General features: G+C 39.4%; 1 protein-coding gene across 2 annotated transcripts; it reads left to right on the forward strand.

Moving 5' to 3' along the window:
• Positions 1–2,439: 2,439 nt before the first annotated feature.
• Positions 2,440–23,320, forward strand: LOC110674715. Of its 2 annotated transcripts, XM_021838771.1 has the most exons (3): positions 2,440–2,556; positions 5,705–6,528; positions 21,888–23,320. In XM_021838771.1, the coding sequence occupies exons 2-3, from the start codon at positions 5,709–5,711 to the stop codon at positions 23,231–23,233; spliced, it is 2,166 nt and encodes a 721-aa protein (XP_021694463.1). In that variant the 5' UTR covers positions 2,440–2,556; positions 5,705–5,708; the 3' UTR covers positions 23,234–23,320. The 2 variants fall into 2 exon arrangements, with proteins under 2 accessions (XP_021694463.1, XP_021694465.1); XM_021838773.1 differs by lacking the exon at positions 2,440–2,556 and having other exon boundaries at positions 5,654–6,528.
• The last annotated feature ends 362 nt before the right edge of the window (positions 23,321–23,682 follow it).

Raw genomic sequence — 23,682 nt, forward strand, 5'->3', positions numbered from 1 at the left:
ATCTATGCCCTCCACCATGCGCAAATCGACCGTTCAAAAGGTGGTCGATGAACAATAATGAGAGTGTGACGTCTGTTTGTCTGTGAATAAATATTTACCACTATTCTTGTTTACGTTTGAATGCTCTTTCGATCGAAAACCGTTTTGCATTCCCGTTTACGCCAGCAAAATCAAGTGGGCCGTGGATTCGATCGAAAGTTGGATCCGCCTTAAACAAGAATAGTGGTGATTATGTTTTTAATATTGCAATTGTAGGGAAAACTTTCCGATTTACGGTGCAACGAAAAGTTACCGCAGCTGTCACATCCCTGATTTGCACTGGTTAAGGTGACACGGTAGGCCGTGTTATTTTTCCTATCTTTTGTCTCACTCTAACAATGGATCATTAAAATAACCAAAACGGCCGCTATGGAAAACATAGATAGCGCCACCATAGCCTTGTGTGTTTGACAGAACAGCAATGCTGTCACAATGTTAAATCCCGTATACAGTGGAGTTTTCTCTTCCAAGCATATTACGATTGAATTGTTTGCTTTAATGATAGCCTGATTTCAAAGCCAGCGGTAGAACTTTGACAGCTGCGGTAGAATTCTGCGGCTACCGTAAAACGGAAATTTTTCTTTACAATCGATACTGAATTAGTTGAAAAAAAATTGTTTGACAAATCTAATTTTTTATTGAAGACCCGTTAGACTCAACTTAAAAAAAAATGACAGTCTAATAGTCTTGCAAAAGTAAATATTCAACAATGGCTACACTGAAACAAGCATTGAAGTAATGAGAACCATGAACATGTTTTTAAATTTACTATTCCAATCACGATTGAGCAATCAAGAACGCTTTTTATTTGCGTTTTGTTCCCTCTTAATCCAACCGCATCGATAGCCGAGCGGTAAGCGTTCGCGCTTGACAATCACAAGATCCTCGGTTCGATTCTGGCCTGCTGCAAGTTTTTAACCATGATATAGTAATTTTTACTGTCGAAATGCCCGGATAAAAAATACAATACAAAAAAAATATAACGTATATTGAAACAGTACCATTCAATATATTGGAAATACAATACAGTATATTGTAAAATGACAATACAATTACAGTACAATATATTGTTTTGAACAGTTCACTGTAAGGCAATCCATGAGACAGTTGCGGTCAGCTGGTATTTTTTGTTTGCCTTGTGCTTTTGACGTTTCGCAATCGGAGTGACTTTCGATTACAAAGGAAAATGTAAAGCTCCGATAACACTCGCATGGTTTGTTTACTCTTTCATTTCGGTTGCATTCACACTTTTAGTTGTCAGTCCTATCACGAAATGTCCTCATGGATAGCCTTATTGTATATGAGATTTTGCCAATATAATGTATGGGTGGTTAAGTATCGTAACAATACAAATATAGATATTTTCTCATACATACATTTTTAAAATACAATACAATATATTGTTCATGTATTGTCTTGATTAGCAATTCGTGTATTATTGTACAATACAAAAACAATTCAACGAACTGCATTTCAATTAGTGGTGAAAAGCAAAGAATATATATTTTTGAATGGACCAACTTACCGGATATTCGTGCCAACAGTAGTCAAATAATTCAACTCCTATAGAAGTAAAGATATTTATCATGGTTGCATTCGTCGTTACAGCTAATGTCAAGTGACTTCTACAAAACTACTTATTTTTACTTTTTGAATATTTTTCACCCAACATTTCTTGCTTTCTGAACTTGTTTTGTTTACTTTTTTCAGACAAGCTACACAGAAAAAAGCAACAGTTGTTTTACGCGAAAATATGAATTTGACCAAAATTGTAAGGTATAAAACCATAGAGGTAATAAACTATAGAGGAAGAATGTCGCTGGCGTCGCTGCAGGAACATCTTTTGCTGGCGGAGATAGGCGGGGCTATAAATGCCAACGCGAAAATGTATGCAGTTTGACACTTATATACCCGACATGTTTCTGAGTGAGAACAAAGGGAACAGCAGCGACATTCGTCCTCTATAGTTTTCTATCTCTATTTATAAAACCAATAAAAAACAATACAGTGTTCTGTTACAATATATTATATTGTTTTTGAATTGTATATTCAAACAAGAATAATGTTGCTTCGACATTCATTTACAATACGCTGTATTGTATCTAATACGTTATATTGTACATTAATGGTTTGTTCCATTCACTGAATGGTACGTTATTATCCGGGTGGTGCCATGGTAAAATTGAATGCACAAAATATTTGAAATAAATGCAAATTTAGTCTGCACAAATCAAGTGGCGTTGTGTATTAAATTTAACCCTCTAATATAGTAATTTCAACTGCAACGCTGTTCTCAGTGTATGTGAAAAAAGTTTGCATTCTCCCTTTCGGTGAGTTGGTCTTTCCGGCGCTTTTCAAATGATACGCGAGATTTCGGTTTGCTTCTGCTACGCCATCACTGTTTTCGACGTCTCTCGCGTCTTTCGTTCAGTTATCGGCTTTTGTTGTTCTCTCCTTTCGCGTCATTGTTTAAAGTTTCTTCTGGTGCAAAATTCGTGAAATTTTCAACAAAAGAAGGTAATTCTAGCGTAACATTTGAAAAGGGCCTATCTGCAAAACGTAAACATTGAGAAATTCTCAATTGAAGATTCCGTACCATATTTATAATTCCTATTTTAAACCCATTCGCATTTTTACTAGTTTCATACCTGTGTTCGACACCCATCAAAGTCTGTTGCGTGGCCCATTATGTTTCTAATCTCAAATAACACAACAACTCGTGAAAATTGTTGAATTCAAACATCATCGGCAGATAGGCCCTTTTATGAATCTTCAAACCAGTTAGGCCCTTTCAGTTAGGCCCTTTGATTGAACATGGTTTCAGTTAGGCCCTTTTATAATTTGCTAATTTTATTGATTTTTGAATTGGTTTGCATAAATCTTGAACAAAATTTAGCGATTATGTGAAAAAAACACTATATAATAGCTATATATTGGAAATTTTCGGTTGAAGATTCAGTACCATATTGATTATTCCTATTTCAAACCCATTCGCTTTTTACTAGTTTCATACTTGGGGAAGATCCAAAAATGACGTCCATCGTTTTTCGGGATTTCTAGAACCCTTCTACCCCCTCTGTCACGCTTTTTCTAATACCCAATCCATGCACTGTCACATTTTCGTACATCCCCCCATTGGAGGAGGCCCCAATTGATGGACGTCATTTTCGGATAACCCCTTGTGTTCGACACTTATAATGGTCTATTACGTGGCTCACAACGATTTGAATTTGAAATAGCACAACAACTTGTAAAAATAGTTCAATTCAAACATCATCCGCAGATAGGCCCTTTTACGAATTTTCAAACCAGTTAGGCCCTTTTTGAATTTGCTAATTTTATTGATTATTGAAGTGATTTGCATAATTGTTCGACAACATTTAATGATTATGTGAGAAAACAACACAATATCATACAAGCTACATATTGGAAACTATTCTATACAAAATCAGCAACATATTGATTATTGATATTTCAAACCCATTTACTTTTTTTACTAGTTTTAAACTTGTGTTAGACACTCATTATGGTTTATTACGTAGCCCAGAACGTTAGTAATCTCAAAAAGCATAACGACTCGTGAAAATGGTTGCATTCAAATATCATCAGCAGTTAGGCCCTTCAATGAATCTTCAAACCAGTTAGGCCCTTTCAGTTAGGCCCTTCGATTGAACATGGTTTCAGTTAGGCCCCTCCAGTTAGGCCCTTTTATTAAACATAGTTCCAGTTAGGCCCTTTTGGAATTTATTGATTTTTTTGCTTATTGAAGTGATTTTCATAGTTTTTAAATAAAATAAAGCGAGAGAAAAACAATGTAATAGCTAAATGTTGGATATTCTCGGTTGAAGGTTCAGTACCTTATTGATTACATCTATTGCAAACCCATTCACTTTTTTACTTGTTTTATACTTGAGGGCCTTCCTTAGCAGAGCAGTTTAAGCCCGCGGCTACAAAGCAAAGCCATTCTGAAGGTGTCTGAGTTCCATTCCCGGTCGGTCCAGGTTTTTTCGTAATGGAAATTTCCTTTACTTTCCTGAATATAGAGTACCTTCGTACTTGTCACACGATATACGAATGCGAAAATAGCAACTTGTCAAAAAAAAAGCTCTCAGTTTATAACTGAGGAAGTACTCATTGAACACAAAGCTTAGAAGCAGGCTCTGTCCCAGTGAGGACGTAATGCCAAGAAGAAGTATAAGAAGAATTCTTGCAGGGCTGTTACAAAAACAAACGAATTTGTTTTTGTGAAAATCGCGACTTTTGGAACTCGATCCACAACTAAAGGCAACAAATAAAAGTTAACAAATAAAAATTATTCAACATTTTTAATGTAATTGATTTTTTTCAGAATAAAAAATCAGTTTTTCAACTAACTTCGCATTAAGATTATGATAAAACTAGTAAAAAGAGAATGGGCTTGAAATAGGAATCAATATAGTACTGAATCTTCAATAAAGAATTTTTAATATTCAAAGTTGATTTTCTCACATACCTAATCGATTGATTTTGATCTAAAACTTTGAAAATCACTTCAATAATCAATAAAATTAACAAATTCCAAAAGGGCCTAACTGGAACTAAGTTTAAAAAAAGGGCCTAACTGGAGGGGACTAACTGAAACCATGTTCAATCAAAGGGCCTAACTGAAAGGGCCTAACTGGTTTGCAGACTATCTGCCGATGATGTTTGAATTCAACCATTTTCACGAGTTGTTTTGTTATTTAAGATTTTAAACGTTATGGGCCACCTAGTAGACTATTATGAGTGTCGAACACAAGTATAAAACTAATAAATAGGAGAAAGGGTTTGAAATATGAATAATCAATATAGTACTGAATCTTCAATAAAGAATTTTCAATATTCAATGTTGATTTTCTCACATAATCGATTGATTTTGTTCTAAAACTTTGAAAATCTATTCAATAATCAATAAAATTAACAAATTCCAAAAGGGCCTAACTGGAACTATGTTAAATAAAAGGGCCTAACTGGAGGGGCCTAACTGAAACCATGTTCAATTAAAGGGCCTAATTGAAAGGGCCTAACTGGTTTGAAGGCTCGTAAAAGGGCCTATCTGCCGATGATGTTTGAATTCAACATTTTTTACTAGTTTTTATGTTATGTTAGATTTAAAACGTTACGTGGCCCAGTAATAGACTATGAGTGTCGAACAAAAGTTTAAAACTATTAGATAGCAATGAGTTCAAAATAGTAACAATCAATATGTTACAGAATCTTCAATCGAGCATTTCTCAATTTTGAAGTTATGCTGATAGACCCTTTTCAAATATTTCACTAGGTTCCATTATGTGAGAAAAACACTACACAATGGCTAAATATTGAAAAATATGGAGGAAAATTAAAAATGCACGGAAGGGCCAATCTGATTTTGATGGAAATTTTCAGTTAGGCCCTTTTATGACCAGTTAGGCCCTCTTAGTTTTATCATTTTCAGATAGGCCCTTTTAAATTTGAATAAAATTACCATTAATAATGCATTTTGCATGCCCGTAAGAGTATGTAGGAGTAATTTACGTAAAAAATGATACGAATAATGAATGATCAAGTTTGTTTACATTTTGCAGTTAGGCCCTTTTCAAATGTTACGCTAGAATTAACAGTTTTAGTTTTATATTACCATTAATATTAAAATTAACGTTTTCAGCATCATGGAGGACTTCGACGCATCTGCGCTTAAGCAGAAAATTCTGTCGATCACTAGCAAAACACCCGATGGCGGCTACAAATGCGAAGCCTCTCAGAACTGTTCCTTCACGTCCGTAAACCGGCTGGTGGTCCGGAACTTTGCCCGGCATCTGAAATCTTTCCACTCAGCTGTGTACACCGCTCTGCTGATGACGAAAACGAGCGAAAGCAGCCGATCGACCCGGCACCGGATTCAATCGGCCAAATCCAAAAAGACGATCAAATCCAAAATTCTGACGATTGTGAAGAAAACCGAATTGGACTACATCTGCAATCTGGGAATGGGTTGCACCTATAAGCAGCCGTTGTTGAGATTGAACCCGGGAAACTTTGCTCGCCATTTGTGTAAATTCCACCCGGAAGATTACAAACGGCTTGACCTGGGTAAAATCGATGCGGACAATAAACCTACTGCCAAATTTCGGAAGACGCTGGATATGGCCGGAGTGCAGGTGCTTGCGAGAGTTAACCGGTACCAGTTCCTGTGCGGACTCATTCGGCTGGTTACTATGCACGGATTGCCATTCGATTGTCTTCTGTGGTCGGGAATGCAGGACATTATCGGTCCGCTGCTGGACGCACTCAAGATGACAATGGACACGGACAGGATCAAGGAGTTTGTCGACAAAACGGCCAAAGAGATGCGAGAGATGATTTGCGAGAGCATACGTGGGAGGTTGGTGGCGCTGCAGCTGCATGGAACTATGGTCAAGGGTGGACAGTACTTGGTGAAGGTGTCCTGTTCGTACATGAACGATAGCTACATCTGCAAGCAAATGTTGGGTAAGTAGGGCTGATGTTCGGTTGGGACTAGGGCTGTGACGATGTCCAAATGTCCTGAAAATTCAGGCTTAACTTTGTTTAAAAGAGTCACTGTGGACTTTCCAGATTGGTAAGCATGTTGATTCACATGAAGAGGCATGTTTGCGAAACAGACATCACGGATGTGATAATCGATAATGTGTTCCAGATATTACAGAAGAAAAGAGGTCAGACTGATTGGTCTGCAACTCTTCGCTTATTCATACGACTCACGTCCGTGATAAACTTCATACTAATATCACGACAGGATCTGGAAAACCCGGTAACAAAACTGCTTACATGTAGCAGGATAATTCCCATCTGCTCCTGGTGATTTGAAAGGAGCAAAACTATTGAGTGCCCATTGAATCGATTCAGTAGCTACGATACTGCGAGCCAAAGCCAGAGACTCATAACTACATGAAACGACATTTGGTTCATCCATAGAAGCTATTTCACACATCCGGGGAAATGTGTATTGAATAAACATTCTAAAACTTATTCATAAAAAAGTAAAGTCCCATCAGGTAAGCGATTTTCGTTCACTTGGAAATCCTTAGATTTTGCAAGGATCTTGTTCAGCCGACTAACTTCACTCAAACTGGAAACATTTGTACAAAGGTTTTTCCAGCCGGATCGTTCAGCAGAACGAAGTGCCTTCTTGTAAGCCTTGCGAGCCGACTTGAACGACTCTGATCCAGCTGAACGGCGTCCGTTCCAACTCCTTCTACATTGTTTCCTGAGTCTAGTCAGATCGGAATTCCACCAAAGGGTTTCCCCCATGCTTCTTCAAAAGCTTCCATAATGTAGGATGTTGTAGTATCAACGGCATCAGATCACTTGGATTTTCAATGGACGGAGAATATCCATAAAATTTAATCGCAACCAATTCAGTGTAGGGTTCCCAGTTTGTTGACCGAGGATTCCTAAAACGCTATGTCTGCGCAGTTACATGCCAATTCGTCAACTCGTGACTGATTTTATTCGAGCAGAGCGTTATGTCTAACACTTTTTCTCTATTAGATACCATGAAGGTTGGGCGATTGCCTATGTTAAGTAATCCAAGATCTGTACTACTTAAGTATTCCATCAGACTGGAGCCTCTCAAATTGACATCTGAGCTTCCCCAGATAATGTGATGAGCATTAGCATCACTGCCCACAATCAGCGGAAGGCCTTTTGTTACGCAGTGTACGACAACTCGTTTGAAGTCATCCGTTGGGGATGGTTCATTATGTGGTAAATATACCGAACAATAGACGTATTTCCTGTTGAGGTCACCAACAGAAACATCGAATGTGGCAGCACATACATCTCTGGTAGTTAACTTAGAAATGAGTGTAGCAACGATTGCTTTATTAACGAGAACGCATGCGCGGGGCATGGAGCGCGAGTTTGCCATTTCAAGTTTGCTGAAAGTAGCAAAAACTGGATCCACAAGGTTACCTAGATAGAAGTTCCCTCTACGAAAGTAGGGTTCTTGAACTTGCTCTACTCTGGCTGTACCATTTTGCATGAGTCTGCAAAGATTGATCGTTGCTGTTCTTTTATGCTGAAGATTGATCTGAGCTAACCTAAACGTAGTCACTACCCGAACTAGGCAGGATTGAGCTTTTTACAATCTTAGCACAAAAAAGACCAGCAGCGAAAAAAACCAGATCGGTATCTATTGAAAGTCGCTGTTCGCGTGTAGTCCATCCCTACATGCTGTGTAGACTTCGTGCACATCCCTCGCAAAACGTCATCATCGCAGCCGCGCGCTGCCAACATTATTCCATTTCTTTTTCCGCTAAGAGAAGACGAGAAAAAGTACAGGCGTCTGACCAATCGGTCGTAAAAAAGGTGCTCACTAAAAGTAAATGTAAAATTAAATTAATGCAGTCCATTTTGAGTTCGAAAGTAGTCCGCCGTGTTTTTTTACGTCCCGTTAGCTCCCTCGCGTACATTTTGGACCTTCGTCGCCGGATAATTCGTGAAACCGCTATGGAAACGATTCGGAAACGGAAGCCTCCTGTCGGCGAAGTGCAGAAATTTCCGAGCTTTGTGAACAGTTTGATAAGGTGCAAAGTGAAATCGAAGATCAAACTGAAGCGATTGGTGAAATCAGCTCGATTTTCAACCACCGGTTGGAATTCGAGGAGTTATACTATTGTCAGTGCAGACAAAAGCAAGAATGAACACAAACTTCGCTCAACTACTTCTCGTGATCAAAACGTCGCTGGTCGCTGGCGACCTTTTCATGTTAGTGCTCGAGCGAAACAGGCTATTTTAATGCGTCGTTGGAGCACTGAACTGCAAAGCGCTCAACAGTCCAGCGACGCGACAGTTGAGCGACGTTGCAGCGATTACTAGTATGCACAATACCAAGTGAAAGGGCGCTACATGAAGCTGCTCGAGGAACATAACCCCCACGGAAGCAGTGAAGGAACAATCGTCGAACCAGCGGATGATCTACGAGAGGCAATATGGTTGCTTTTGAATTCGCAGCGAATCTTAATTACGTCCCAGGCTGCAGCTTCGAAAAACGTGTCGCAGTTGGCTGGCCAAATCGGTTCCGTGAGTCTTTCTCATCCGGTTGCTGACGCTCAAGCGTACGGAAGCCAAGTTCCACTCAAAGTACGCTTGCCAACGATTGCCCTCCCGGTCTTCAAAGGCGACCGGAAACACTGGACCTTCAAGGATCTTTTCGATAGCTGCATTCATTCGAAAAACTTCAAAAATTCCGTGAAGCTGCAGTACCTGCTTTCCCAACCGGATGGAGAAGCGAAAAAGTTGGTTAGTTCTTTCACTATCACCGACGCCAACTATGTGAAAGTATGGGAGAGGCTGAACGAGTTTTACGACAAGAAGAAGTACATACACCGTCGCGGCAGCTCAAAGCTCTAGGAGAGCAATACGAATCCCGTGACCCGTGGCTTATTCATTTGCTGCTGGTGAAACTCGACCGAGAAACCCGTTCGTTGTGGGCACAAAAGCTAGTCGACGAGGAGAATCCTAGCTTCCAAGATTTCATCACGTTCCTTGAGCGACGATGCGATGCCTTGGAAACTTTCGCGTCCTTTTCCAAGAAGGGGACCGACACCGCAACGAAGAAGGAGCAGGATCGAAGAGTGGACCAAAGCACGAAACCGGTAAGCAAATTCAAAGCTTCCTTGCAAGCACTCAGCAGCCTTGCCCGCAGTGCTCTGAGGCCCACACCATATACCAGTGTGCCAGCTTCAAAAGGATAGCAGCGAATGACCGTCGAGATTTTGTGCAACGAGCCAAGCTCTGCTTCAATTGCCTTAAAGTGACCCATAGTGTGAAGAACTGCACGTCTGCAGTGGTGTGCAAACAATGCAAGAAAAAACATTACTCACTACTTTGTACAAGTGGTGACAGCTCTGCCTCCGATTCCGGCCAGCCCCGCGAAGGACCAGCAGCAGCAATTTAGCAACATTCAGGGCAATGGTGGACGCTGCCTGTATGAATTCGCTCATCAGCAAACCAGCCCTCAAACGTCTTGGCCTGGAAAGGCGCAACGCCAACATTCTCGTGAGTGGCATCACCGACGGGAAGTCCAGCAAGACAACAGGAGGCATACCCGTTACGCGATGCTCGGACTAACAGCAACCATGAATCTGGATCGAACGCTCCGGAAATTCTGGGAGGTGGAAGAAGTACCTGATTCCAAGCAGCTTACCCCGGACGAGCTGCGCGCTGTTGAACACTTTCACTCCACCCTCTATCGGAATGAAACTGGACGATATACAGTTCGCCTACCCTTCGATAGTTCCAAGCCGGAACTGGGCGAATCAGCTACCGCTGCCATCCGGCGGTTCAAGGCCATGGATCGGAAATTCAGCATCGATCCAGAATTACAACAGCACTACCAGAAGTTCATGACTGAGTACGAGGCTCTCGGTCACATGGAGAAGATACCGCCATGCGAGGTGGCGATTGCACCGCAACAATCCTTCTACCTTCCGCATCATGGTGTGTGGAAAGTGGACAGCGAAACGACGAAACTTCGCGTCGTTTTCGACGCCTCGAGCAAGAGTGCTTCCGGGGTGCCACTGAATGATCGCCTGCTAGTGGGACCGAACGTGAACGAATCGCTCTTCAACGTTTTCACTCGCTGGCGCACCTACAAGATTGCCTTCTGTGCCGACATCGAAAAGATGTATCGGCAAATTGTTGTCCGATTCGTCGAAGTTCTTCGATCCATTCGGGTGGATCGCCCCGATTGTCATCCGAATGAAAATACTGTTCCTCTTAGTATATTGTCGTAGAAAGAACTACTGTTTGGTTAGAGAGTTGAACAGTGAATGACAAGATTTATTTTTTCATTTTTTATCTAGGGTTACTCACGGCATAAAAAATTAATTAAATATAGTACACCGTGGGGTTACTATGATTAAACTCAGGTCCAAACGCCTACACTCAAAAAAATCCAAACGTCATTGCTACGTGAAAAATCACGTAGATCATTCCAAATTCATTTTGCCTTCACTTCACCTGACTAAGATAAAGATCACTAATAAGCGGTTTCTTCACCACCGCTTAGGCCTTAAACCTGGTTTAATCGTATGGGTAAACGTGGTTTACGGCGTAAGCGGAGGTGAAGAAATCGGCCCTAAGCCATTCATAACCATCAAATAGTGAATCGGTAATTGTTACTGAGGTTACCTATCGCACTTACATGAAATTCACGTAGGTGCCTAAGTTCATTTTGACATCTGCATATTGTACGTACATTCGGTGTTGAGCGCAAATCCTAAGATGGCGCCCGCTTGATTTTTGTAGAACTTCAGAAGCTGCTGAACTTTAAACCCTGTGTTAGATTGATTTTAAGGTAAATATGCTTTGAATACCGAAGAATCCCTGCATTACTTCATATTTTACACCTGATTTATAACCTCTACCAATTATAGCACGCGAAGGCTGCAACAAAACAGAACATACTCACAACATTTGGGAAACAAGATTCACAATGCTCAGATTGAATATAAAAATATCACAATCATTTAGATTTGTTCACATTTTCTAATTGGGAATTAGTTTTCTTCCAAAGCCTATTAGAGATAAGGTTGGTCTATTTTCTATTTAATTTAATGCAAAACCATCTAGGTCCTATTGAAACGCTTCGTAAAGGCTACCGAAAAATCCACGTAGCTCTTACTTGTAGCGCCGGTGGAATGGACGAAGTTCAAAAGTTCATGCGTTCATTCTGGGCTACCTATGATTAACGTAAGAGCTACGTGAAAAGTGCGATGGAAAAAAACACGTATGTTTTCACGTAACAATGACGTTTGGATTATTTTGAGTGTACTGATAACACTCCTCGATTGGATCTGGTCAAGGTATCTAGAAGGGAGGTACTTCAATGTGTCAGAATGTTTAATTCGCCATTTTGAAATACCAGGTGACAGTTGGCGAGTTTGTTTTGGTTTGAAGGTGCTAACTCAAGACGTACCTCCAAACATTTTTCACAGCCATTCTCCATCCCGTTTCGTTCGGCTTTTAATTTCACTAGTCATAGAAGAAATGTAGCATCCTAGTAGCTTTTCCTCACTTTAATTAATAAAACACTTGCATTTTACATCCTCTAAAACACACGAAGAAGGTAAACGTAACTCAGAAATGCGGTAGAAAATTTTCACTTACCGGTAGGATTTATTTTCTGTGGTAAACAATCCCTAACATTCCCATGGTAACGATACATGAAAACGTACTCGCCAGCTAGCCAGCTCACCAGCTGTCACTTTCACCTCCCCTGTAGCTGACCTCACTTCGCACCCACTGACTGCTTAGATCACTGAACCTCCCTTCAATCAATCTTGGATCTGGTAGTATTTCGATCATCTTTCGTATTTGCTCCAAACGTACACGTTGCCGAGGCTTCGTAAGAATATCTGCCAGCATTGTTTCGGTTGGACATTATTTCATTTTGATGACTACTTTTTGTTGCAGATCTATCACAAAGAAATGTCGTACATCAATGTGTTTGCTCCTGCGTTCGATTCGGTCACCTTCAATGAGTTTTATACAACTTTGATTATCTACAAATACGGTGATTGGTCCAATATCTTCTTCAACAATTTCTTCCAACAGTCGCTTAGTCCAAATTAATTCTTGGCATCCTTCAGCAAGGGAAATACTGTTGAACTCAAAGCTACGCTTGTCTGTTTTCTCGAACCCCAAGCAATAACTCCTCCTTCATATTTGATTAGGTACCCGGAATTCGACTTTCTGTCTCTGCAATTTCCTGCGTAGTCAACATCAACGTACATGCATAGGTTCTCTCGTGATGATCTCAGCTTCAGCTTATAATCTCTTGTTACATACAAATATCTCAGTACCTTCTTTGCTTCATTCCAATCCTGTTGACTCGGTGAACTTGATTTCTGAGCCAGTCACGAAACGCTTACGGATATATCCGGTCTGGTTTGCACTGCAATATACAGGAGACCTCCGATAAGGCTAAGATATTGCGATTTGCTAGATAACGGTTCTCTCTCCTCCTTCTCCTGTAAATAGCTTGTGTCCATCGGAACTTTGGATGGCTTCGCATTTTGCAAATTGAATCTTTCGGTTAACTTGCGAATGTATGCTTGCTGATTGAGTTTATATCCTTCATTGTCTTTCTCTACTTCGATTCCCAGAAAACTTCGTACGTCTCCTAGATTTGTAACGGCAAAGTTCTTCTCTAGCTGGTTGTAGATCGACACAAATTCCTCTTCAGTTGCTGTAATAATAATCATGTCGTCAACGTAAATCAGAATAAATTTTGTCGCTCCTCCTGTGGTCTTGCGCTTGTACAAACATTGATCAGTTCGACACTGTTTGAAACCTAACGTCTTGAATACTGAATCGACTTTTCTGTTCCAGACCCTCGCCGATTGTTTCAATCCATATAAACTTCTCCTTAATAGGGTCCTAAAGCCCTGTCCCAATTTTAGTGCCAAACGCTTAAGATTAGGCCAATAACATATGTTTACTCAATTTTCTAATGTTTTCCGTTGGTTTGAGCCCAAAAAAACATTTTTTTAGATTTTGTCACACCCCTTGGCTTAAACTCAAATTTTGGGTGTATTTTGTTTTCCGTGTCTCTTCCGAAATGTCAGATAGGAACAACCTCAGTGGTAAAACTAAAACCCCTGTGGTGTTTTTGTCGCCTAAGCGAACGTCAAACATGATCTTAAGTGTCAAGGTTCATTTATGGACCCAATTTTTAAATTAAAGTTTAAACATGATATAGCCGTTATTTGAGCGGGAAAAATTGCTAAAGTAGTTGCAGTAAGATGCTTTTTCGTGTTATTGAATAAAAACAAGATTTTATTCAAAATTTTAGGACCCAATTGACAAACTTTGCGCTCGGATCCTTCAGGTTGCCGCATATAGATAGTTTCCTCCAGTTGTCCATTAAGATAAACTGTTTTAACATCTACGTGCTTCACATGCATCTTTCTATGGCTAGCAATACTCAGCAATATGCGGAACTAACTTGTTTGGCTACATGAGCGAATACTTCATCATAATCCACTCCGTACTTTTGACTCAAAAGTTTTGAGTAAATCCTTGTGCGACAATTTTTGCTTTGTATCGGACGACGTTCCCTTTTTCATCAACCTTGGTCTTGAACAACCACTTGCATCCAATCGTTTTCGCACCGGTTTATTAACACTTCAGTCGTCGCGCTGTTGTACTTTGTACAACAGTGGTGAAAAAACCTCGCTTATCGTACACAGCATCAGCGTGGTGGTTCTGACGGTGGCAAACCACGCGACGACTGAAGGGTTAAATTATCTAAATCCCACGTATTATTCTTTAATAGCGCTTGAAACTCCTCATCCATGGCAGCTCTCCACAGCTCCGCATCATCACTGTTCAATGCTTCTGTTGGAGTTCGGGGATCTTTGATATTCCGTACTGCCTTCAAACCATGGATTGGTGGTGGTTCCTCATTCGTCTGCTGTTGTTGATGCTCACGACTGCAATTGTAATCAAGTTTAATCATTCATATTTAAGGTGAAGATAAATCGAAGCCAAACCTCAAATTTTCAAGAGCACGGATCTGGAGAACCAAGCATTCGTTTGAGCTGAAAACTTAATCGATTGGTCACTCGCTGGTGGTGACCAATCGATTAAGTTTTCAGCTCAAACGGGTGTTCGGTTCTCCAGATCCGTGCTCTTGAAAATTTGAGGTTTGGCTTCGATTCATCTTCACCTTAAACCTTAGAATCTAAGAAAATGTTTGTTAAGAACGAAATGATTTTTTAGAATCCGAAGGTTTTTCCATGCCAAAACAAACATATTTTCGAATTTGAAAAAAATGTTATCTTTATTATCGAGATTTGCAGCCAGAGGCTGACTCATTTCAGTAGTGAGGCTTTTGAATAATTTCACCAGGTATAACTGAATATCTTCGAGTAGAGTTGTTGCGATAATTATAATTTATATAAATATGTATGCCTAGAGTGGATGAGAAACGCTTGAGTTTGCATATAGTGTTACGTTTTTTGTTAACCTAGCAATATTATTATGTCTGCATGAATTTTTTTTTTCACCCGATTTTCTTTCCCAAAAATATATTACCTTCAAGTTCACAAAACCCCCCCTAGAACCAAATCCTGGTTGAAATTGTATAAAACAGGCATAATGTCGACACTTGTAGTGACGAACCATACAAAGTTTGTTTGAATATTACATAAAAGTAACGCTGTCATGAAAAAATGTGTAATCATGAGCATGAAACGAGCTCACCAGTTGGTAATCCGTCCTCGACAGAACACGAATATATTTTCGCGTTCACGCAACGCGAACCGCGTTTTCGGCGTGCCGAAAACAAAACCGTCTTGCTTGAGCTTTCCGTAGCACTCGATGTTGTTACAAACTTTGAAATTGGTTAGAAAATAACAAAGTTATGAAGACTTCGCTGAACGTCGTATTTTATAACTTGAAAATTCACTTTCAAATCGCTTACGCCACCTGTAAAGCTAGATATTTTTAGCTCAAACTTTGAAGTTTCTCTTTTTATGTGATTTGAACTCAGAAGAGCACTCGAATTTATAGTTTTGAGAACTTTCAAAAAATAAGCCGCACCTAGGCTTACCAGATGGTATCCTTTGGGAGGACATGTCCTCCTTTTTGATCATGCGTCCTCCCGTCCTCCTTTAAGCTGAAAATGTCCTCCTTTTTCAAATAAATCGAATATTCAATTTATCCATTTGTTTTCTGCTCATTTATTCTTGAGAATCTCTAGCTATATATCAGTCTTGGATACGGATAAAGGATTTATCAATTTGAAACCAATGTTGGTGGCTTTGTGAATTTTCACTTTTATCTATACGTTTACGAATTTGAAATTTTAAAATATGTTTATATATTTCCAAGATTTTTGAATCGTTTTTGAAAAAGTGTTTCTGATTTGTTTTGCTAGATAATATTTAATTGTTAGATAATGAAGGATATCTTCATGAACTCTTTCTTATCTCGTCGCTGTGCATATTCGGTCAACAGCGACCTCTCCCATGCTGCATAAAGATCTATCGGGTATAAAATGCTTTTGGGTTATCAAGATAAAAATGGTTGCACTTAAATTATGATTATATAGCACAATATTCTATAATAATAATATTGGGATTATATCAGGGCAAATTTATCAACCAAATTTAAAGGGTATCAGCTAAGTTCTTCTTGAAAATGAGAAATACAGGTCCATGTATGTTCTTATTTAACAAAAAAATAGTGAAGAAAAAACGTTTCTATGGAAATCTGTCTAGAAGAAGCACACCATCTATTCATCTTATCGAAAACGCTATTATGCAACAATTAAACCTTAGGTCTCGAACGGAATAAAAGTCCATTTATTTAACAATACAAAAGATCCTAAACATTTAGGGAAAAAAAAATCAAAATTACAAAATGATTTCCCCGTTTGCTCAGGAAATCGAAACAAAAATTTTTGCACTTCTCAGAGTAAAATAAAATATGTTTTCTAAGTATGCCCTTAAATTAAGTTTTGTATAAAAGGTAAAAAATTAAGATTCGTCTGATCATTATCACTGTTGTAAGTAGCTTTATCAGTGTTCTAATTATCACTTTGTCTAAGTGTTCTAATTGTCATTACTTAGTGTTGGGTGTAGAAACTTCGCTATTTTTGCTTCCTCAAACTGGTTTTGATTGATTCAGGTTGATTCTTGAAGAAATGGTTCACTTATCAGTATTTTCCAATAGCATTTTTTTTCCAAAAATAAACATTTGTTAAGATATGGCAAATTTTTGAAATGTCCTCCTTTTTCAAAACCAGTAAAGCAAAATGTCCTCCTTTCTGAAAAATTCTTCTGGTAAGCCTAGCCGCACCGTGTATCAAGGTATAAAAAACTGTTAATAAGCAATGGAAGCTCTCAGTTAATAATTGTGAAAATGCTTATATAAACACTTATTTGAGGAGTAGGTAGAGTAGTTGATTTATGTAATACATGTTTCAAATCATACTGAAATTTGGGTGTCATCAGAACAGATATTTAATATATTTGGAAAACTAAATCCACAACAGCACCATGGACATCAGCTTTCTCGCTGTGTGTTTTAGGAAATTTTAATGCATAACTCTTAGGGATTTTTGATGTTTTTTAAATACTGTCAAACGAGGTAGCTTAGAACAGGGGTGGAACTTGCAACATATTGACATGCAACCGATTTGACGTTCTCTGTAGCATTGAGTAAACATCTTTTAATTTATTAGACCGGTATAGACTTTATGTATAAAAAAAAAGATTTTGGCTAGAATTTAAGTTTGTTTTTTGTTATTGGTTTGCTGGAAGTGAAAATCATATCACACGTTTGATCGCATAAAATCAAGACTGAAAATCGTGCCTATACCACAAAAACGGTAAAAATATATCATTCGAAGTATTTACTATTAGTTACAGTATCTAATAGTGTACAAAAGCACCATATAGAAGATTTGCTAATTTCACGCTTGAACATTAAACAAAATCCAACTTTTGAATATCTTTGTAGGATAACTTGCAATAACAATTCTAATCACAATTTCCCTATATTTCTAGCCGTTTGTTATCAAAAAGCATGAAAGAACAAAGCTGCATTATTGGTACAATTATGTTAAAAATGTTGTATCCTAATAATTTCATTACACGTTTGGTATAACATATTAGAAGATTTACAAGGATCGCATTATCATTACAATTATTTATTTTTTCTTCCTGAAAACTGTGAATAATTTTATAAATCTGTACGAAGAGTAACCTGTAAATCTGCCATTGTGCACATTTTGCATGAAATATGTTGGAACCTTTGTCAAAAAACCAACAGGCTCAAAAATATATGGTACATTAATTCAATTTAAATATGTATAAAAAATAAGTTATATGAAGCATGACCTATGGTATATGTAGAAAAAAATGCACTAAAGCTGTAGAATGACTCCACTAGCTATTAAGTCTTGTGATTTGCCAGGGATGTTTGGACACTCATGACAATACAAATTGATTTTTCAATCGAAAAGGCTCGATACTCAGAATTATATTATTATCAATTTTCAAAGAGATTATCAATTATAAAAAATAATTAAATAAAAAATAAATAAAAAATAAAATAGATGTGGGCTTCGTGGCCGTGCGATTAGTGTCGTCAGGCATTTAGCCGCATCGTGTCAAGGAGTGTAGGTTCGATTCCCGCTTTAGTCCGGTAAACTTTTCGTGAGGAATGTTTTCCGACTGTGCCACTGGGCGTTGCATGCTAGTCCGTTGTCTAATGTGGTGCTTCCTCCAAAGGACAAATCTGTCCACTGGAAGCATTAACGTGTTGGTGTCTAAATAGATAGTCTGCTATTTCTGATTATTGTCATACTTTCACTGCACTGCCTATAAATGCATACCAGTCCCACTAGCAAAACAACGCACCTAAGAAAAACGCGATAAAAGACGTGAGCATACAAATCTTGCTTTATTCACTCCAAGTTATTTGAAAATGTGATGTTTTCGCACCCAAATTTGCACTCAAATGGTGCAATGAACTATTGACTACAGTATTAAATACATTTTGTTAATACATTTTCTCAAATAATAAGTTAATATACGGGAAAAATGTAAGTGTGACTGATATGCGTTTATTTGCTCTCGAATGAACGAAAATAAACGCATAACAGTATCAGCAGGTCCGTTGCACTCGGGCTCAAATTGGGTACCACTTCTAGTACTGCATTCGGTCCCTCGGTAGTGCAAAAGGTACCCAAGTTTGACAGATCGCAGTACACTTTTCACGGCATTCTAGATTACCTTTTGAGCCATAAAATTTTGGGCAACTGCAAGGGACATGGAGGTCTTTAATTTGTCTTTGGTATCAGTGCTTACTGTGATGAATCGTTCTTCGCATGTAAATTATTGTTGTTTTGACAGTTTAATGTCCGTATTGGCGGCCCTTTGGACAATGACGCGGGTTCTGTAGACAACTTTGGTGGCTTCGACGATAAGGACGGCTGTGACGGCAATGCTGACGGTGACGGAAGCTTTCAGTTTCCCCCGGAGCGGTACCTGAGCATCAGGTAAGCTATTTGAAATCGTTGGAGAACATTGAATATGCGACGAGGACTGATGAAACGGATTTAGCGGAAGTTATACGGCCGTTGTCATCAACGCCAAAAACGCAAGAGAACACGGTGTTCTGGGTATTGGATTCACGAGAGCAAACTAGCTGTATTCGTAAGAGTGTGGAACGAGTGTTCAAAGACGGCGTACGAGGAAGGCGGTCCAAGGAAATCCAATAGCTTTGTATTTCATCTAGCTGTATCGAACGGCTCCGTCTAAGTGTCGGAGATTTTTTTCTGAACACTCTGGGTTACGGCAACAATTGTGGGTAAAAATATTTCCCTTACTTGACTTCCTTATCAACACAATTTGTCGTGAGTCCTTATCACACAAGTCGCGAGACTGACATGCGTTTATAAGTAACGTGGGACAGACCAAGTTTGATATTGTTTATAACATTTCTAGAACAAACGTATTGTTTCCTTATAATACCATGCAAGTGCATGCAATTTAATGACGTTTCCCATAATTAAGGCCCAAGTAAAAATGGTGCAAAAGTCAAAACTGAAAAAGCAGTTTTCTCTTTTTAAACCGACAAACCGAAAAAAATAAAAACACACAACTCTTTTATTTGCCAAATAGAAAGGCTGTGTGTTCTTATTTTCATAAATTTATTGATTTAAAAGGAGAAAACTGCTTTTTCAGTTCTGACTTTTGAGCCATTTTTTCTTGCACCTTAACTAAAAATTGGCGAAAACGCACCTGGGATTGTTATACATTTATGGACAGTGCAGTAAAATGTTGAATGCTCAAAATATCACGGTATTGGTTAAGTATTTGATAGTTAACTTGAGGTAGCACTGTGTGGTACATGTAATCCTTCATGAGTGGTAGTATCAAAAATGTATATTTTCATTCTCTGCTGATTCCAGGAAATCAAATTTTAATAAAATAAATACCGCGCGGCATTATTTACGTGGCGATGAGAATACCAGATTGTTTTTGGTTAATTTGAATCTTGAAATTTTTCATCCATATAGCTTTGAAGTTGAAAAGTGCTGCAAGCTAATACCCCGTTTAAGTGTAGAACTAGCCCTCGTGCGTTAAAATACACTCTAATAAAGATTTATAAAAAAAAAAAAAAAAAATAATACCCCGTTTGACAGTAGGTACATTCAAAGTAAATTATCATCATCAAGCAGAAACATTTAATCAAGCTTTATTCAAGCACACAAATAAGGGTTCCAGAAGATCAATCAATATTTACTCTACTAGAGTTTGTTCTTGAGTACTTCAATTGACCTTCAGCGATTTCCACAGGGATTACATTAATTTTTTTCCAGCCGTTCAAAGGTTTCTCAACAATGTTCAAATGAATTCATTAATAGATTGCCTTGCAAGAACCATGCAAGAATTCCTTCAGCAGAACTCCAGACTTATTTTAATGTAAGTCTCTAAAAGTCTCAATTTTTAATGGAAGGTCACTAAAGTCTTTTTTAAACGAAAATGGTCTTTAAAGTCACTATTTTCCTCACCTTGCGTGAATTCTAATTGGAAATACTTAGCCAGAAATTGTTGCATCGATTGCTCTGAAAATTTCCCAAAATGTTATTCCAGGATTTCTGACAGGCAAATTTGTCAAACAAAATTAAACTTCCATGCCACTAACGCCGCCTGGTGACAAAATCTCGAATTTCTTGGCTCAAATAATGTTAGCCTTTGTGCTACTGAACAACTTTGCCGAAGACGCCATCTTTCCAAGTGATCAGGATCCTGAGATATTTGCAAAACTCTAGTTTCGTGCACATTAGCGCCGTCTGGTGGCGTAATTCCGTATCAGAATGATCACCGTAGCCCTTGAGCTACTAAACAACCCTTCCGAAGACATCAAATCAACCTTCCAAAATAACTAGAAGTCAGAAAAAGCGCCCTACCTGCCAAGTTCTCAAATAAAAGGATGATCCTCAATTCCTAAAAGTAGATCGTACTTAGCACTGAAACTTCGCTGAAGACAGTACTATGCTATCTCTTAATATAGATATTCAACAACACCCCCAAATTGATGAAATCTCATAAGCCATGGGTCTCGTATTTATAACGGCGTTTCTATAACGCCGCCGAACCATGTGTCTAATAGGAGACCTTACTGTATGGCGCGTACAGGGTAGTTACTCTAGCAGATCTTTCAAAGATTCATACAGGACTTCTTTCAACCAAATCCCCAAAACTCATTCAAGAGTTTCTGAGTTCTTTGCGAAATTTTCCAAGGAAGCTGAACTTTCTGTAGAACTCATTGGAGGATTCCCTGGAATAATTTCTAAAGGTATACATACATACATCAGAAACTCGAAGCCCAGATAGCCGTAGCGGTAAACGCGCAGCTATTCAGCAAGACCAAGCTGAGGGTCGTGGGTTCGCATCCCACCGGTCGAGGATCTTTTCGGGTTAGAAATTTTCTCGACTTCCCAGGGCATAGAGTATCTTCGTACCTGCCACACGATATACACATGCAAAAATGGTCATTGGCATAGTAAGCTCTCAGTTAATAACTCAGTTAATAAGCTGAGAAGCAGGCTCTGTCCCAGTGGGGACGTAACGCCAGAAAGAAGAAGAAGAAGAGAAACTCGAAGTCGTCGATAATCGGGCATTTTTCGAAATAGAATCAATTTTTAATGAAAATTGTAGAGTAGGAGTAACATTTGAAAACTCTTATTGATTGTAGGGAATCTTCAATATACCATAGGTACATCGCCATAGCCATCATTGGGTACGAGTTTTCTAACTTCTAATTTGTTTCTTTTCATACAGGTGTCTTTACCCTGGACGACACCAGCACGTGCATGGATTTCGAGGACAAATTCAACAAGATCAAGGAGCGATGCGATCTGGAACAGTGGCAAATCTACACGATCTCGATCGATTACGGTCGGGTTACCTTAAACCAGGATGAAATGGAAGAACAGCGCAATGACGCAGATGACTCAAAATTCATCGAGATCCTAGGTCAGTATAATGCCACGCTGACGGATGTAAACGTGCTCCAATGTGGTAGACATTTGCTCAGCATGGTGGCCACGGAAGCCACTCAGGAATGCGCCGATGTCGTTGAGGAGGTCATTGAAATGGTGAAGAGTTTCCGCCACGATGAGCACAAAGCTTACTTCCAATCCTGGCACGGCCGATATCCGACAACCCCGGATAAGAATAACTACGGCTTCGGGACGTATCTGATGATGAAAGCCCTGAGAGACGATCGATCGTTCTATGAGCAGTTCACTCTGAATTATCCAGGATTTGCTTTGTACATGCATTGGGACTTCATCGATGAGTTTGTGGCTGCCTTTGAACCCTTGTACGAATGTGCAGAAAAGATCGGAGATTGCGGCTTAAGCGACTTCCATCTACAATGGCTTCTAGCCTATGGGAGAATAGGCTGCTTGGAAATTAATCGCTTCAGAGACTGCATTCTCAGGGCCATGCAAACTCGACAGCAGCAGTTGCAAGAACTTGCACCATATAGAGCTGCTCTGTATATGGATCCCCGTTTGAACTTCCGCGGTTCGAAGCTCTTCGACCACAGCAAGAAAGAGAAAATTATCACATTCCTGCAATCGATCTACACCATGATGGAGGACAGCTCTGGGGACGATCAACAGGATTGCCCCACGCCATCCTCTTCCACGTCCATGCAGTCGCCGGGAGATTTTAGCATGAACGCCTTCCTGACGGAGATGCTCGGCGAGGGTTCCCCCGAATCAGCCATGGAGGACCTAATCCGGGAAATTCAACACCAGGAACGTTGCGACGCCGACGACCAGGACTTCGACATCATCAAGTATTGGGCCCAGAAGAAGATGCACGACACGCGACTGTGGACGCTGGCCAGAGTGGTTTTTGCTCCGTTGGCCACGCAGTGCGAGGTGGACGATGACCTAGGCGAAGCGATGGCAGGTTCCGAAGGTTACGTGTCGTTCCCAAAATCCCCCGCGGAAGATGATTCGCTGCTGCAGGAGGAAGGTCAGGCGGCGAACGGAAGCGGAGAGGATGCCGCGTGGAGTGCCGTTTTCGTGAAGAAGAATTCAAACTTGCTGGCAAAGGCCGTGCTGCAGGTGATCTGTAATGATAAGTCCTATGAAATGTCGTGTGACGTTTAGTTTGTAAGGCCGATCTCTGTAATCCATCACTTGTCTTAATGGTTTTTATCGAATATGACGAAATATAATTATATTTAATCAACCATAGGCGAATATTTTTCTTCTATAAGTTGAGAAATTTCTACAACTTTGTTTGATCCCGAAAGGTTAGTTCTAAATATGAAACCCAGAGTTGCATTTTTAACAGTGTATAGGGAAATACAAGTCAAATCTTTTTTGTTTGTCAGATTAAAAATGGGACACAATTTGATGCTCTATTATCAGGGTAAATGTACCATAAATGGAGCTGCTATGAGAAGACAGCTAGAATAGGCTGGTCAATTAATTTTAGAGGATTCGACTGGTATTGAATGATGATTACGGATTTTCTTTTAGATCATTGCCAACGTTTGCGTCCTATGGATTACCTACTTTGATCTTGTCCACAGTTGATCAGCAGAAGTTTTCTC

This window comes from Aedes aegypti, chromosome 1 (genome assembly GCF_002204515.2).
Source record: "Aedes aegypti strain LVP_AGWG chromosome 1, AaegL5.0 Primary Assembly, whole genome shotgun sequence".
NCBI classification, from domain to species: domain Eukaryota; kingdom Metazoa; phylum Arthropoda; class Insecta; order Diptera; family Culicidae; genus Aedes; species Aedes aegypti.

Excerpts from the sequence above, each read along its gene's own strand:
- LOC110674715 (XM_021838771.1), top strand. The coding sequence starts at position 5,709 with ATGGAGGACTTCGACGCATCTGCGCTTAAGCAGAAAATTCTGTCGATC. Across the intron at positions 6,529-21,887 it reads CATCTGCAAGCAAATGTTGG|GTGTCTTTACCCTGGACGAC; the intron begins GTAAGTAGGGCT and ends CTTTTCATACAG.